This window comes from Pogona vitticeps, chromosome 3, assembly GCF_051106095.1.
Source record: "Pogona vitticeps strain Pit_001003342236 chromosome 3, PviZW2.1, whole genome shotgun sequence".
Taxonomy (NCBI): Eukaryota; Metazoa; Chordata; class Lepidosauria; order Squamata; family Agamidae; genus Pogona; species Pogona vitticeps.
Genome location: NC_135785.1, coordinates 55,762,092 through 55,780,296, shown reverse-complemented (window position 1 = coordinate 55,780,296; position 18,205 = coordinate 55,762,092). Strand labels below are relative to the sequence as shown.

Sequence of the window (18,205 nt, the reverse complement as noted above, 5' to 3'; positions counted from 1 at the left end):
AACATAATTTACATCATACAGTATTTACACAGCCAACTGGATTTGGCCATCTGACAATGTCATTAAGGTTAACCAAAGCCAATGAAAAATGATTTTAATACTTCCTAAATATCAACTGGTTAACTAGTCTTCATTCTATATGGATTTTCACTCTCTTTAAGCATAGTAAACCAAAATACTTTTTGTCTCTCCCCAAAGCATTCACATAAATATCTACCAATGTCAACTACATAAAAATATCTTCAATTTTTATAATAGTGAATGCATGCCTTTTAAAACCTTAATCAGAACTCCAAACAGAAAAATAGGAACATATTCTCTATTTTACTGAAAATCATTGCCATCTTAATTTTTAGATCTATTGTTTTGTTACACACGTAGATATATCTTGTTTTATATGTTTGGTTTGGGTGGGATTTGGCTGTACTTTGTATGCTTATTTTACTCTTGGTAATCTACCAAATTAGTGGCACGTCCACTATATGGTGCAGTATACAATTTAAAAAAACATGTTTCACTATGCGGCTAACTACCAAACTTGATGAGACACCATTCACACAATACTGTAACTGGTTCCAAGAATGGCCCTTCTAAACAGAGCAGGCATCTGGGAATCCATCGTGGGGTAGGTTGAGGAGTGTTTCAGCCATCACTCCTCTGCTATTTTTATGCAGTCCACCTCTCCTCCTGCCTTCCCACCCTTTGCATTAAGAAAACAAAGCCTTCATTCTCATTAGAGGAAGCCGCTTCTTTCAATGTGAATAGCAAGGATCTCACTAGAAGATCCAAAATCTGCATAGGATCTATGCCTGCTCTTTATTTCATAAAATTTATTAATGTATCTGCTAATTACATGCATCTTGCCTAGCTTGACCTAACATAGTGCAAGACCAGAAGAATACACAGGAAGGTAAGCTGGAAATTCTAGGCAATGTAACTATGTATTGTAATGCTAAGAATGCAGGTTGCAGGACAGACAGATGCTCAAACAGTCAGAGGCCTGACCTGTAAGATTAGAACGAAGTAATCAACAGGTTTGTTTCGTTGATAGAGGTAGTATTCAGGGGCTTTCTTGTTCTTCTCATCATACTTCAATTCCTGAATCACATTGGGATGCTTTAGAAGCCTTAGCAGGATCTTTTCAGACATCTGGGATGGGCCAAATGCTTCAACCTCTAAAGATATATATAAAAAACAAACAACTTGACATATAACCCACAGTACAGTAGATGAGTCACATGGATTGCTAATTTCTACTGAATACACAAAACATTAGCAGACCTATTTTTCAGGTCCAAGGGTTAAAAAAAAACCTGTGACAAAGTTGACCCACTCATTAAAACATTCCGAGTACTTTCACAATAATACCACTTAATTCATCAAGTGTCTGCCTGAAACTATAACAGTTTCTTCATTTTTTAAAAAATAAAATGTTTTATTTCTTTAAAAGGTCAGGCAAAACATTCTGTTTCCTAATTCTGTGTTGCTTTGAGTAAAAACGAAGTTCATTTTATTCCCAAAAATGTGTGCATCTCTATCTTTCCTCAATTAAACTGAATAGTTTTCTAATTGGCTCAGTGTCCCCTGAACAGTTCAACAACTGGCCATATGGCTATGCTTGTAGTCAACACACGCCACCCCTCTAGACGTGAAATAAACTACACTTCCAAATTGAATATTCAGCCTCTCTAGGCATGGATGGGGAGGGAGAAAAACAATTCACAGCCGAAGAACAACCCTGTGTGATGCTGCATTTCTACACAGTCTTAATAGTTTGTCCACATGATGATGGTGTTGTCAGTCATTCTAGGCTTGTTCTATGTAATTCTGGTGTTTTTTGATGCAGATTTATATGTATCAGCCCAGTATTGGCATCTAGACATTTGGACATACAGTATTTGCTGACATATGTAGTAGAATGCACTGGGTCCTCCCACTAGCAGCTGTCCACAAATATCTGGAATTGTTGCTCCAGGTCTCACCATAAACATAGACTGCCATCCTCTTTGGCTACATTTTCTACCCATTCACTGCCTACTTTACTTTTTTTTCTCTTCCCATCTTGTTTTATCTACTCAATGTTCTCAAGCTTCCACCTTTCCACTGCATTGCTTTTTCAGTTTGATTTTATTTATTTAATTTAACTTTTGCAGTATGGAGCAAAAGTGGTAGCATTTTAAAAAATTAAAAGCAGAATGCAGAACGAAAACTAAATAGGAGCAGTGATAGAGTGTGGAGAGTTGGAGCCTGACCAGCATAAACATGCCCATCAGGAAATGTCACCAGATAACAGACACTCCAAAGTGCACGGATCAATGCAGTACTGTGGCCTGTGCAAGCAAATTGTGCACTGGAGCAAATCAGAATAAGACAGAACAAAAACACACTATCACCTGGTGGTGGCAGGAAGGAAGGAAGGATACATAACTTCTTATACATTCTTATGTTGATTAACTCTAATGGCATGGTACTGGTTTTAAAAAAATAATTAAAGCAACATTCTGAGACAACACTAAAACTTCCAAAAATGTTGTCAAGCATTTAGTCCATGTTGGACTATTCCTGCCCATTGAGGAAGTGGTTACCTCATTATTTGTCTCAAATACTACATTATCACCCCACAGTCAATAGTTACATTTAAATCAAAAGTCTAATACATGTGTAGTCCAATCTATATCCTATAAATAATAAAGCAGCATTCTCACCCTTCATCTAGCAGCTGTTCCCAAAAAAAGCCTTGCAGCACTTGAAAGTACAGTGGGTTTGTTTGTCATAAGCCTGAAAGACTGAAGCCCACTTCATCAGAAGCTTGATCAGAATCAACAAAGCCAGTTACAGTTTTCCACACAAGGTAATCAGTACAAAGTTTTCAATTATATCCTGAGCAGTTTTTTTCTTTCAGGAAAATTTACTTGAAGTTAAGGTTCAATTACCTTATGTGAATATCTGTTTAACTCTCCTCTCACCTATCAATTTAATGAACAGCACTCGTTGGAAATTGCTTTTGGAAGTGGAGAAAGGACAAGCTAGAAGGAAAATGTTGCTCTTTACATTACTTTTCTTCCCACAGGAAAAAGACACACATTCCATTCCAGTGCAATGTCTGTCGATGGCCTCCAGAAAAAGCTTCTTCACTAAAGCAGGTTGGGGAAACTTCAGCCTGAGAGCTGTTTTGAGCTACAGCTTTCAGAAGCCCAAACCAGCCTGATCAATGGTAAGAGTTTCTGGGAACTGTAACTCAAAGCATCCACAGCACCAAACATTCCTGATCTTTACATTAAAAGAGTGAAGAGAAAGTTGAGTAGATTTCCCTACAATACATAGTTTGGTCTTCTGTCTACACTTGCAGTGTGGCACTTCTACTTATACCAGTCTTCCAGGCCACCTTTATAATTCAATTGCTGGCCCACCTAACATTTATGTCTGAAGAGTTAATGGAAAACTGAACATAGGAGAGCATTTACTAGGCAAAGGGCAGCAGGAAAAGCATGGTATGTCACTCTCCAGTCAGATCTCTCTGCCACACTGCAGTGCCCCACCCATCATATCACCAAGCTTTAAGAAATTAATTGCTGGACACCAAACTGATCAAACTAGCATAAGCCACACTTGCCTGTTGCTAGGAAACGGTGCATTGCCAAGAGTAACTGTGGTGAGATTTTAACCTTCATTTCGCTATCTGTCTGTTTGAAGGCAGAGAAGTCCTGCTTCCTTTCCCGATGAGCTACTTTCTTTTTGGTTTTGTTATCAGCTGAAGATGGAGAAATAAAATAATAATTAGATTTTAGCACAAGATGAACCCTGAGAAATGTCATCAAGAAACAAGAATAACACAGAGATCATCTCATTCTCAAAAACACATTCTAGAGGTTATATGAACAAGTATTACAAGCGGCAGTTGTACAGGTGCACCTATGTAAATAAAGGTGAATTCATTTGATTACAAAAGTGTGATGGTATTTGCACTTTGCTACTTGCATAATTCCATCTTTTCTAATACAAGTTGGTAGTGAATGAACTCATGACACTGCTTCCATGCTGTGCTCAGAGACAAAGAGCAAGCAATTAAGTCCTAGTGTCAGCCCAAGGGGAGATCTTAGCCAGTGCCTGGCATTTTTAGCATGGCTATGTCAGCACTGGAAATGGGGGGGGGGGGACACACCATGTCACCTTTGTACAGAATTTGAAGGCAAGAGTTCGCAACACCTGAATTAGACTACAAACATAAGCTAACTTTTGACCCTGCATGGATCTTCACCATCCTTGTAGGGCACCATAGAATTGGGGGTGACAGGGGGAAAAACATAAAAGTTCCAGAAATCTGATGTGCAAGTCGAACATCTTTGTTCAAAACATGTTTTTAAAAAGAGGGCCGCAGACTCAACTTAGAGGTATCAGTTCAGAATTTCACCTATGGTGTTACAGATAGAATGTTTCTCCAAATTATGTTAGACATAGGATTGCAAACATTCAGCATCACATGATTCTTTTCTTTTTTTGGCTGGGAATAGAGGCATGCATTTCTGGAAGTAGAGGCACACATTACATGTTACAGGTGAAACTGGAAACCTACACCTCTGATCTGAGTCTGCAGCACATAAGAAATGTCTCCGTTCAGCACACGAATCATCATGAGAATTCCGGAGAAAAGATCTATTGGCAATAAAACATTTCTCTCATACTTGAAGTCAGGCCTATGAGAAATCTGTATTAAGTTAGAGTGAGCTAAATGGACTTTACAAAGCAAGAGATACAGAGGTGGCTCTGGTGCCTTGTACAAGGTATAATAGTAACTATACTGGCTGATTCTATTTGTTAAAGAAAAGAACAATGGAGAAGAAACTGCAAAACAACAGAATGTTTTAATAATAGTAGCTAAAAGTGTTAACATGATTTACGGTATGTTTGTTGAAATATTTGATTATTTAATGGGCAATTCAGCCTACTGTATATCAAAATAATAAACAAATAAAGCCAAAGAAGTTGTAGTAGACTAGCCATTCAATATGAAATAAGTTACTTAGTAAATACATATCCTCTGCAGTAAAAGCAAAATTAAAAAATGGATCCTCTATGAAATTTCACAGATAGGCTTAATCTTTTTACACCACATGAGTCATCTACCTTACAGGCAGAAACATCAAACAAAAACCACAGTACTACATGACTCTCTAGCTGTCCCTTTTTAGCCCTTTTTTGCTTCACTCATATCCACTGAGATTCCATTAACTGAGAAGCAGAGGCTGAGAGGTACAAGATAAGTACTTGTACCTCTCAGCCTCTGCCTCTCAATTTGTCTCCATCCTTTCTTTATAAAGTTGTGGTAGAGCAGGAAGAAACTGCTTCTACAAAGGTGACCTCACCTGGCATCTTAATATTTAATTTAGTTGACGAATTAAGGGAACAATCTGACATATACTCTGTTGGGTAGATTATATTTTAATTTGATTTGTCATTATTATGTGTGATCAAGTCACCTCCAGCTCATGGTGCCTATATGAATGAGAGGTCTCCAAAATGTCTTATCCCCAACTGTCTAGCTCAATCTTTGCAAATTCAGGTCTGTGGGTTTCTTTAGGGAGTCAATCCATCTTGTATTTTGGTCTTCCTCTTTTCTTGATGCCTTCAACCTTTTGCCACCATTACTTATCACAATACCTTTTTTTCGAGAATCTTGCCTTCTCATGATGTGCCCAAAGTAGGACACTCCAGTTTCATCATTTTTGCCTCCAGAGATAGTTCAGACTTGATTTAATCTAGTACCCACTTTTTCATCCTTCTGGAAGTCCAGAATATCTGCAAAGCTCTCTTCCAGCACCATATCTCAAATTAATCATTTTTTACCCATCATCTTTCTTTATTGTCCAGCTTTCACATCCATACCTAGTGACTGGAAATACAAGACTGTGGATGATCTTGGCCTTAGTCTCCAGTGACACATCCTTTGATGTTTACCTTTTCCAGTTCCTCTATTGCTGCCCTTTCTACTCTCAGTCTTCTGATTTCTTGGCTGTGTCTCCATTTGGATTGAGGACTGAACCAAAGTACACAAAATCTTTCACTATTTCAGTTTCTTTATTATCAACATTAAAGTTGTGTATTTCTTCCATGATCACGATTTTGTCTTTTAAATGTTTAACTGCAGTCCTGTTTTGTTACTTTTTTTTTTTTACTTTCCTTAGGTGTTTCAAATGACTGGTGCTGTCTGTCAGTAAGATTGCGTCATTTACATATCTCAAATTATTGGTTTCTTCCATCAGTTTTCAGTCCTCCATTTGAATCTAGTCCAGCTTTCCATATGATATGTCCTGTGTACAGACTGAACAGGTAAGGGGACATAATGCACCCTTTTCTGACACCTTTGCCCATAGGAAACCTTTGCCCATAGGAAACTATTCTACTGTAAGTCTGTCCTTACAGTAGCTTCGGGTCCACAATACAGTCTACACATCAAGACAATGAAGTGCTGAGGCACATCTGTGTCTTTCAGGAAAAAAAAACTGTAGTTTCTCAAGATCCACACAGTCAAAGGCTTGGCTTTAGTGTAGTCTGACCTTTTTCTGAAATTGTTGGTGAACTCCAGTAGCCTGCAGACATTCGCGATATGATCCTGAGTGCCTCTTCCTTTTCAGAATCCAGACTGAACATCAGGCATTTCTTGTATCCATATAAGGTAAAAAGCCTTTGTTGCAATGCCTTGAGCATAATTTTGCATGGGAAATTACAGCTAAATTATCTAAAGCAGTTTTTACATCCTTTCAGGTTCAAAAGATCTTATGTAGCTATTCCATCTCCCCTTCCCTTTCTTGGCCAATGGCTTTTTGTAATGACTAGAAGAAAAAACAGGAAAAAAGTGGGAAAACACAGAAGGCCTACAAGTTGAAGCTCATGTTGTCTTATTCTCTTGTAAAAATTTTGTGAATGAGGCACTACAATTGTACAGCAATTTGTTTTTCTATGTTCATTTTTTAAATTGCTGTATATTTTTTATTTCCTGAGAGCTGCCCAGAGTACACACACACACACAGAGAGAGTACATATATTTGCTACTGAGAGTTATATCATATAACTTAAACCAGCATACACAAATAATAGGATTCTGGCTATTTATTCATATATTGTATTTATATCCAACCTTGTTCCCTTGCAGGATATTTAAGTACACTTAAAAACAAAGTAAGTTATATCATCAAAATACAAATATTTAAAACCATTAAAACACATCTAGTTATACAGTGGTGCCTCGACTTACATTCGTCCCTATTTACGACCATTTAGAGTTATGACCAGCTCCGGCTGCAAAATTTTGCTTCGACTTGCAGCCGGAGCTTTGAGTTACACCCAGGAAAAGGCAGGGGGAAAAGGCAGGAAATTCAAACCGTTGGTGGCAAAGAGGCTACTTTTTTGTAGCTCTTTTGCCCCAATGGTTAGGGAAAGGGATGCAGCAGTGGGGAGAGGCTGCAGCAGGGGCGTTACCGCACTTGATGGTGGGATCCCAGTCGTTGGCCTCGGGGGCGGAGGGGCCTCCGATCCCGGCTCCTGGAGGAAGGGTCCTTCCACGCCGCCGCCTCCTCCTTCCTGGCGGGGCCGCATTCAGTCCTTGGCCCCGTGGGGGCAGCTTCCCTTCTCCACTGGCGGGCAGCTTCTGGGCAGCAGGTGGCTCATCCACCGGGGGTGCCCAACACCACCTCCCGCTCCAGCACGGCAGCTGCTCACCGGGGGAGGAAGAGGGCGGAGCGGGAGGACCCTTCCTCTGGGAGCTGCGATCAGGGGACCCTCTGCCCCCATGCCGAGGCCGAGCACTGGGACCCAGCAGCAGCAGCAGCATCGGCCCCACGGAGGGTGACGAGGAGCCAGTGCCGGAGTGGGAGGCGGCATCAGGTGCTCCCGGCAGGTGAGCCACTGCTGCTCAGGAGTTGCCTGCCGGCAGAGAAGGGGAGCCACCCCCGCGGGGCCAAGGACGGAGCGCAGCTGAGCCTGGCCCGGGCCACCATCATTGCCATGCCCGCCCCCCTCCACCGTGATCCACCTCTCCAGACACTGGAAGGAGAGGCTCCTTCTGGCCGGGGCGCTCCAGCCCCTTGCCCCAGCCTCGCCCTCCGCTATGGCCAGCCCCGCCGCCACCACCTCGGCAGAAGCCAGCGAGTGAGTGCCATCGGAGGGGGTTCGGACTGGTCAGGTAAGGTCCTGCTTTTTTCTTTTTAAAAACTGTTCTAGGTGGCTTTTGCAGGGTGGTTTTCGGCTGGAGGGGGTTATGTTTCTGTGCTCTGTTGTTTTGTTTTTTGGTGGTTTTTTATTTTTTATTTTTTGCAGCCCCACCACCTTCCAATGGGGCTTCCTGTGCGCTTTATTTTTGGTTGGTTTGTTTTTTTAAGCCCCAGCGCCTTCAGGGCTTGCTCTGTTTATTTTTGATTGTTGTTTTTTTTAAAGCCGCAGCACATTCCTATGGGGCTTGCAGTGTTTTACTTTTATTTTAATTTTTGGCGGTATTTTCTTCTTCTTCTGGAACGGATTAATCATGTTCCAATGTACTGTATTCCTATGGGAAATGGTTATTCGACTTACGACCATTTCAAGTTACATCCATCTTCTGGAACGGATTATGGTCATAAGTCGAGGCACCACTGTATTATTAAAATAATACGGCTTAACATCTAACTGTGTTTTATTATATAACTTATTTGTTCTTAGTTTTATGTTTTCAGTTCAAGTTGTAAGCCACCTTGGGTCCTACAAGGGAGAAAGCCAGGGCATAAAGAAGATAAAAATAAATTTTATAATTAACATTTTTGTATGCAATCAATTGCAACAGATATCAAATATTATTTAAATGTTTAGCATTCAAGCTGTATTATGGTTAGATCATGACTGATATCCTGTTGCTTAGTACAGTAAGTCTACGAGAGTAGGACCATTGAATCAGAGGGGATTTTGTGAGTCAACTTCTCCAGAGGTTCCACTGATTCAAATATGCTTATTCTAGTTGTGACAATGTGCATAAGTCACAACTAAAGTAGGCGCATTAAATCAATGGAACTTGCAGAGGTGTTGATTCATCAAATCTCCAATAATTTAAAGGGTCTACTGTAGTGTGAGTTACTATGCTAAGCAACAGGATCTCAACAATTATGTAATAAGTTTGACAAAATCTACTTTTAGAGTAGAGGTGGTAACCACCCAGCATGAAAGAGGTGCACTTATTCTCTCTTATAATTACACTGAGAACAAAAATTGATGTCATAGAAAACTGAAGATTGATTAAATAAAGGCTTGGTGATTTATAGTCACCCTACTCCTTGTCTGGTAACAACAGTTTAAGACAGTTTCAAAAGTCTGCAAGATACCATTGCTCAAAGGTGCCTATGTAATAACAACAGCAATAAAATGAATGGACATCTTCAAAAAACTCAATTAATTTAACGCTCAAACTATATCTGTTGCTAACTTACATCAGTTTTGAGAAGATAGGAAACAATATTAGGGTGGAGCAATGTTTTGACCTTCTGACCTTTTAGAGCAAAATAGATAAGAGGCTTCCATAAGGGCAACCAATAAACTTCATGGTGTCTGGGACAAGACAGCATCTCTCCATTTCCCTATTTCTATGCATAAAAGAAATTCACTCCAATACTGACAAGAAGATGGTGTCTTCTATCATACCTAAGGAATGCTAGCTAGCTCAGAGTGCACATGGCAAGCTGCAAGTCAAACAGAGCTCTGTCCTCCTCCCTGCCTCTCAATACATGTCGCTTGAGGAGGATGGCTTACTTTGTCTACATTGGTATTGCCGGCCATGGCTTTCCTGTCAGGATACATAGATGGGTAGGGCAAGTGGTTTCAATGCGGCTAGTATTCCAAATTTACCTCATAATTTATCAAAGCAGCTTATCTTAAAAAAAATTTTTAGAAGAAAAAAAATCTGGACTATTTGGAGGAGAGAAAAAAATTAATACTCACTGTATAGATCTGTTTCATCTAGAATCTCAGACTTGATGATTTCTTCAATTACATCTTCCAAGGTAACAATGCCCAAGACTTCATAAAAAGGATCCCCTTCCCCTTCATTGTTCACCCGCTGCACTATTGCCAAGTGAGATTTACCTGCACAGAGTAGTAGACCAAAATATTAGATGTTATAGAAGAATTACGGGGCAGCCACTCTCAGAATGAAATATACGGATCCTGCAATGCAAGAACAGATAATTAAAGGAATAGTGCCAATTTGGGGGGAATGCTATTTAAATGCCTACCTAACATTTTATTAGAGACAGCCTAGAACCATTTTCAAACAGAACTTTTCAAACAGTCTATCAACCATAAAGAACAAGTGTTGAAAACATTCAAGAACAATTTTGTATAATGTTAAGCCTATCTCCCTATTTCTTCCATTTCACCATGACCACCAATATCAGCATCTGACAAATCTAGTATCAGAAATCTTATATTACAGATACCTACAAACCTCTGTGGTATGACAGAAGAGTTTGAATTACTACAACAGATTAATATTCCTTCCAGAAGTGATTTACTACTGCTTTGACACACAGAATGAATGTTTACTACAATGGTAAAAGCTGAATTCAGTCACATGAGGAACTCCAGAGAAACAGTTTTTACCATAGTGGCAGCCAGCATGTTGCTAGGAGTACCATAATCAAATGGAACGGAATACAATTATCAAACAATTGTACAATATACTATTCTCAGAGATATTTGGCTAAATGTAATAATATGGTCTTGCCTTTTGTAATGTGAAGTCCAGTTTGTCAGAAATGCAATGAATATTAATGGCAAATTATGGGTCATTATAAGAACATTGGTTTACATTTGTTTCAATATGCTGTATATACCCATTTCTGTTTCTGTCACTAGTGGTACATTAGGATCCATCCAATGCTTATTTATTACAACTGGCTGAACTCAAATACTGGGAAGTCACTATGAAAATAAATAACTGAAGTCTAGTCAGGCTAAGTGCAGACTATTCTAGTTGTTCAGGGTCAGAGCAAGGCACCTGCATGCCAACATAACCAATTACAGATTTATTATATAAACTACAATAAATAATAAATTATAGATTTATTATAGGCTGCAATTCTATGAATATTTATTCACACTATGCTCATTTACAACTAGATAAACACTCAAAGTCTAGTTCCAAGATTACTACCCTGACTACCTCTATACTCCTGATGCAGGGCAAAAAACAAAACAAAAATAATTTGACTGAGTCTTCAGTGAATTTGTAGACAAAAAGAATTTGGTGGAAGAAACTGAGATTTATTAAACTAACAAGAATTTAAACTATCCTATTGAGCTCACTCATGCTCAAAGAATGAACATATCTTGGAAGGGGAGGGAACCTTATCAACAACTGACATAAACACTGCATCAGGTCAAACCAATTCAGCTTCATAAGCTTCACATCTGCTTTCCCAGGGACCCAACATAAGCAGTTAATAACAAATTCTTTGTGAATGCTGTCTGTCGAAAGTTAAATTCTTTTGCTATTCCCAGCTTGTGATCATTTAAAAGGAATTTTCCAAAGCAAGGTCTAATATTAGACTCAAAATGAAGTTTCCATTCCACTTACGCGATATTCTCACCAAAGTAACTACTACATAATCTGATTGTCTTGGAGCTACTAATTTAGATGCAGATAGACATACTTGAAATACCAACTTCACAGCACCAGCAAGACATATCTTGAAGAGACCTTGTTTTACAATAGGAATCATTATTAAAACAATGACTTGTATTTTAAAATATGTATATGATAGTAAGCTTAGTTCAAGGTACCTACTGTGTTTCCCCGAAAATAAGACAGGGTCTTATATTAATTTTTGCTCCAAAAAACACATTAGGGCTTATTTTCAGGGGATGTTTTATATTTTTCATGTACAACAATCTATATTTATTCAAATGCAATCATGTCATCTTCTTCCGGTTGCTGCACAATAGGGGAGGGGAGGGTTTCACTTCACTGGGGTTTATTTTTGGGGTAGGGCTTATATTACGAGCACCTTGAAAAATCATACTAGGGCTTATTTTCAGGTTAGGTCTTATTTTAGGGGAAACAAGGTAAGATGGTCAAGTTTCTTTATTCCTCAGTTATAATCATGTTAGATATCACATATTCAAAACCTTTGATGTTCCGTTACAAGCCTACTAAAATGAATATTATATGACTATAGATTACCTCTCTAGTTTCACATAATATCTAGTTGGCCTGATCACACATGCTCATTTGAGCAACAAATACTATTTTTGTCAACAAAAAGTATAAAAGAGCCAAGAATGATTCATAACCATCTAATGGAAGTACTGCAACCACTCTCACAACAGGGTGGCTTTAGACTTGAGGAGAACTCTACAGTACAAATCCTATATTTAATGCAACTATTTAGGGTAGATTTGAAAGTAGGAAAATCCTTGAGGTAGCTTTTGCTGAACTCTTGATTGCCTCTGACGCTATTCATCAAGAACTGCTGCAAAAATTCTATAATCTAACCAAGGATTATAAGATAATAAAAGTAAAGTAATAGAAAACCTCTTGAAAAATCACAAATTTTCTTTAACCTTTGAAGACAACACACATATATAGTAAAATCTACAGCCCTGGCACCTGATAGTCTGCAGAAGACAAATACTCCAGCTCAGTGTGGTATAGTTCAGCCTATGCAAAATGCATAGATATAGCATTCAGTAAAATCTATAGAATCATTATTGGATGCCTGAAGCTAATCCTTCTTAATAAAATCAGATACCTGGCAGGCATTGCACCCTGTGACATACCAAGAGAGAATCAGCAGGTAACAGGGAAATACTCAAAGTATCTACATCAAAATTACATCTACTATTCATCTGCTCCCAGATTACAATCATGGTAAAAAAAATTTTATAGCATCTGTGAATCTTGAATGTACAGCAGAGAATGTGAGGACTATAATCTGGGAAGAAAAACAATCCACTTCTTAAAATGGATAGAGCCCCAGGAAAGTTTGGTCCCCAGTCATATGTACAGAAAATTGGCAGTGTCTTAAAAGGCTATGGAATGGACTTCGGAGAAGAGAAGCTACGAAAGTCCTTCACAAGTGCGGAGAACAGGCAACTTCACACCTGTGTCAATATACTCTATATCTTTCAGCATGAATTATGGAACACTTGATGTTAGCTGTCCTAAATCTTCTTGATGTTGTCCATTATTGGGTGAAAATTACCCAATATATTTATTAATTGTACCGTGGCGCTTCTAACCCTAACATAGAACCAAGATCATAAACAATTCTAACAATAACATAACGGTCCAGAAACTTCCCCATTTCATTTATTTGTTTTTACTACAATCAAGGTTCCCTCTAAGCATGCATGTGAGCTCACCCAGAACTCCATCAGGGTTGTGCACAGGCAGCCAAAAGCCAGTTTGTTTACCTCCTGTTTCCAATGAAGCCCTGCCCACCCCTAAGCACATGGAGCGAGGCTCCTGCACGGTGAGACAGAAACTTAGAGGGAATGTTGACTGCAATACATAATAAGAACAATAAACAAGCCTCACAAGCTTCATCAACAAGTTCTAAAGTCTCTAAATTGAAGATTATTTCTTTATTTTTCAACATGACCCTTTTTTTTTCAAAAGCCCTAATTCCATAAAAAGGTACAATAACTTACTTTACTTTATTTAGACTTATACCCTGCCCCTTTAGACAACGTCTACTCAATAAGAAAAAAACACATTTTATTCAGACCTTTGTTTTCCAATAATACATATTTTGCATTCTTTGAGGCATAGAAATCAAAACATATTTGGAGATTTGATATTATGGTATCATTGTATATTTTCTTCCACTTAATTAAAAAGATTATGAACTATTCAGGTAAAATTATAATTTTGTCAAAACCAAAGTCTTTAAAATAGAGAAAATAAATAAAAACTTCCATACTAATCTCTGTGCATGACTTATGTCATCATAGGTTATATGCAGCACAATTGTTACTGACTTGTCACCTTATAAAACAAAACCTATCACAACAGTATAAAAGATGGCAAGCCCATCTACATGTGAAATACAGTAAATGGTGTTTCCTTCTAAGCACTCAGGCAGAGAAGTGGAGTATACAGATAAAGATCCGAGAACATCAACTTCTGTGTGCATGCATGAAGTCTGCAGGGCTACCTTGGGTTTACAACTTTTAAATAAGGATTAAAACATACGTAGTACAGCTTTAATGTTGTGGCTTTTTATATAATATAACTATCTTCTTGGTGGAGCTGATGATCTCAAATTTTGTGCACCACTGAAAGTAGCAATTTGGAAGAAAAGCTGGTTCAGAAAGGTAATGAATGGATGCTTATATCCTACTTTTCCAACTACCAGTTTATACCCTTACTAAAGCAGAAGAACATCAGTATATACTGATATTTACATGAGATTTTGGTATGTAACACCTACATCCCTATATATACCATGTTTCCCCCAAAATAAGACAGGATCTTATATTAATTTTTCCTCCAAAATATGCAGTATTCATTCATTCATTCATTCATTCATTCATTCATTCATTCATTCATTCATTCATTCATTCATTGGATTTCTATCCCGCCCATCTAGACCAAAGGTTTACCCTGGGTAGTTTACAAATTTAAAAACAATAAAACCAAAAACATATATTATAGGTCCAGGATGGCGAAGTATAAGAAATTAAGATATGGCAGGAGGGAAAGCATGCCCAAAAGCCAGGTTTTAAGTTTATTCCTGAAAACACCCAGAGAGGGAGCCAGGCGGATCTCCACAGGGAAGTTGTTCCAAAGGCAAGGGGCCTTTGGAAGTGTTGTTGGAAAAAAGGAGATGTAGAGCTGAGTACTGATGACACGAAGCCCCACAACCCCTGATGACCCCTCCCAGTGGCCTCATATAGATGTTAAACAGCACTGGAGAGATAATCGAGCCTTGTGGAACCCCACAATTGAGGCTCCACAGTGCCGAGAAACTGTCTCCAATCTGCACTCTCTGGGGACGATCCTCCAAGAAGGAACGGAGCCAGGCAAGAGCCAGGCCACTGATTCCCAACTCGGAGAGCCTCCCCAGGAGAATACCGTGGTCGACGGTATCAAAGGTGGCTAAGATATCAAGGAAGACCAGCAGAGACATTTTGCCCCTGTCGGCCTCCCTCAGTAGGTCATCAAACAGGGTGACCAATGCTGTTTTTGTGCTGTGGCGTGGCCTGAAGCCGGACTGGAATGGATCCAGGGCACTGATTTCATCCAAAAGAGCCTGCAGCTGATCAGCCACCACGCTCTCAACTACTTTGCTGAGGAAAGAAACACTGGCGACTGGCCTTTAATTACTAATATTGTCCGCCGCCAAGATCAGTTTCTTCCTAATGGGCCTAATGAGTGTCTCCCTTGAGGGAAAGGGGAACCTTGCCCTCCTAGAGAGACCCATTAATTATTGCTGTAGCCCATTCAGATGTTATAGGCCTGGCTGCTTTGATTAGCCAGGCTGGGCAAGGGTCAAGTGAGGAGGTGGTGGCACAACAGTGGTCAAGCACTCTGTCCACCATGTCTGACATCACAGCCTGAAAGTGGTTAAGTCTCATCGGGCAAGGGGAAGCGTGGGACGTCTCAGCTCGATCCACTGTTTTCAAATAGGGTGTAAGATCCCGGGGGACAGCATCCACTTTCGATTTTTAAAAGGCTGCAAATTAGTCAGGTGACATGCTAATAGGAGGCCAGTCACTATGACCAACTCTGGATAGATTGCGATAGGGCTTATTTTCAGGGCATGTTTTATTTTACAGTTATGTCATTTTCTTCTGGTTGCTGCACAATGCTGCATAATGGTAGAGGGTGGGGTTTCACTTAACTGGAGCTTATTTTTGGGTTAGGGCTTATATTACAAGCATCCTGAAAAATCATACTAGGGCTTATTTTCAGGGAAACAGGGTAACCAGTTAAATTCTAGCACAAAGAATTCAAACTGCCACCGGAAGAGCAAACTCCAAACAGTGCAGCAACAAATGTGTTTATGTCACTTTTCTACAGTGTTAAATGACAAAGGACATGTCACAAGACAATGAAGACTATACTAGTAACTGAAGTCACCTCTGTAACACAGCTCTATTTGACCGGTGACTGTTCAGTGACATCAAATGGAATTGGGTTTCTTTCCCTATTGGTCTTTGGAGGAAGATGAGGGTGATGGCATACAATTTAAAATAACAAAACCACAAATTAAAAAAAAGATAATGCAAGATTATACCACTAACAATAACAATTAAAACTCACCCTTCCAATGAAATCATTTATCTCATATGAATAAAATAAAAAAATCTCTGAAAGTTTTAAATAAAGGGTGTGATCCCACAGGGAAATACACTACATGTTGGACCATTTGTGGAGTGAACTGATGATCTATTTCCTGGCTATCAAATGATGTGCAGGGAACTACATTCCAGCCTGATTCTGATCCATGCCCAAACTGAATCTTTTTGGTCCAGCAGGAGAGCTACTGCTTTTTGAGTCCAGGATGGAACAATTCCCTGACAGATGAAAGGCTGCTTTAAGAAAGATTGTTCCCTGCAAAGCAACACTTTCCAGTGCAATCAGACTCATCTCTTTCCCACCATCTGATTACACCCTAAGTGAGGAAGCAGCCTGCAAGTATTTAGGAAGAAGGTTCCAAATATTTGGATTCATGAGAGGAAAAGAACAAAGGCATGTTAAAATACTGGAGACCCTCAGGTGGGTAAGGAGCACAGAGTTGGAATAACAGAGGAGATAACTAGGTCTACAAAAGGAAATCAAGGCTGAAAAATATGAAGGCAACAACCCAGAAAAGAGCTTTAAAAGTAAAAACAAGAATCTTACAACAAATTCTAAAACTCACCAAGGGTCAGTGAAGAGATTTTGGAAAAGGAGAAACATGATCTGAGCAATAAACTGGAAAGAAAATCTCCACTACAGAATTCTGAAACAAGCGGATTAATATGAGATTGTAGAAGACCAGCTAAGAGGAGAATGCAGTAATCTAAAACAGAAATAACTAAGGCATGGACTAGTTTTTGCAAGAGGATTGTTTCTGCAGAGTCATCACAGACACAGGCTTGGCATCACAGTTCATTATATTTCAGACAAAAGGATCTCATTGTCTTACGGTTTCATGAGCCACACCTCTGGCAGATAATTTCCGTACAATTTCTGTCCTCTAACTTCTCTTCCATATATTCCTCTGGCAATGGATTGTGATCCTCACATGATTGTCACATGATTGAAATAAGCAGAAAGAAAGATAGGTCATCCAGGACAATAACTTCACTAAGTATAGATATCCAATTTGACAGACTAGGACTCAGGAGACCTGGGTTCAAATTCCCACTTGTTCCATGGAAACTCATGGGGTGCGGTGGAAATAGTAAGACCATTCTTGAAAATGTCATTCATCCTGAAAACCCTATTAAGGTTGTTATAAGTCTGTTCTCATTTGATGACATATAAAACACACACAACTCTATATGGCTCCCCTGAAAAGTGTGGGAAAGGCAGAGGAGATACAGCCATTACAAGATGACAAGTAAGGGAGTCCAAAGGATACATTCTGCAACACACATCCATCCTTGTTCTTGGGGACAGAAATGGATGAAAAATTTGGGTGTAAGAGTGCATACAAAATATAAAGATCTGAAAAGAAAAGTAGATGAGCAAAGGAAGAAAGGCTGGCTGGGAAAATGAGGTACAACTCTGTGAAGAAACAATAGTGAGATGCCAGTATGACACAGAATACGAAGGGATTTCTTAAAAGGTAGATTAATATTACTGCTCAAATAACATATTCCTTCAACTCTTTCTTCTTGGAAGATTTTGTTCTAAACCCATGTGCTATGTGTGCTAAAATGTTCCCTAGTATACCCTCCCCAAATGAATACAGAAGAGAAACACAAAACAGGACCATTTACTTTGCCAGTGCTAAAATACTATGAGCAATGTTGCCTCCAGTGGAAGTCTACTCTGCCATATTGCCCTCGGTAAATACACAGGTTATCCTGGTATTAAGGCTAATCTCTTGAGACTCTCAAAGGTGGAAATTGTCTCTATGTCTACAGCAAAAAGGTGTTCAGAGTCAGAATTTCGAATTGGCTATAATTATGGCCATTCTTGTGGCTATGCAACAGAAAGTGGTATGCTCTGCTTTCAATGCCAATATTTCAG

General features: G+C 39.2%; 1 protein-coding gene across 8 annotated transcripts in view; it reads right to left on the bottom strand.

The window, feature by feature from the left end:
- The window catches only part of CNNM2 (cyclin and CBS domain divalent metal cation transport mediator 2), a 159,834-nt gene that overhangs the window by 37,204 nt on the left and 104,425 nt on the right, over positions 1-18,205 (bottom strand). For all 8 annotated transcript variants that reach the window (XR_013543130.1, XR_013543131.1, XM_072995614.2 and 5 more), the window contains exons 2-4: positions 9,958-10,101; positions 3,614-3,751; positions 1,006-1,175 (exon numbers count right to left, since the gene is read on the bottom strand). Coding sequence is in view for 6 of the 8 variants with exons in the window: in XM_072995614.2 (XP_072851715.2) it covers positions 1,006-1,175; positions 3,614-3,751; positions 9,958-10,101 (452 nt within the window). In the remaining 2 variants the exon portion in view is untranslated. The remainder of the gene's footprint in view (positions 1-1,005; positions 1,176-3,613; positions 3,752-9,957; positions 10,102-18,205) is intronic.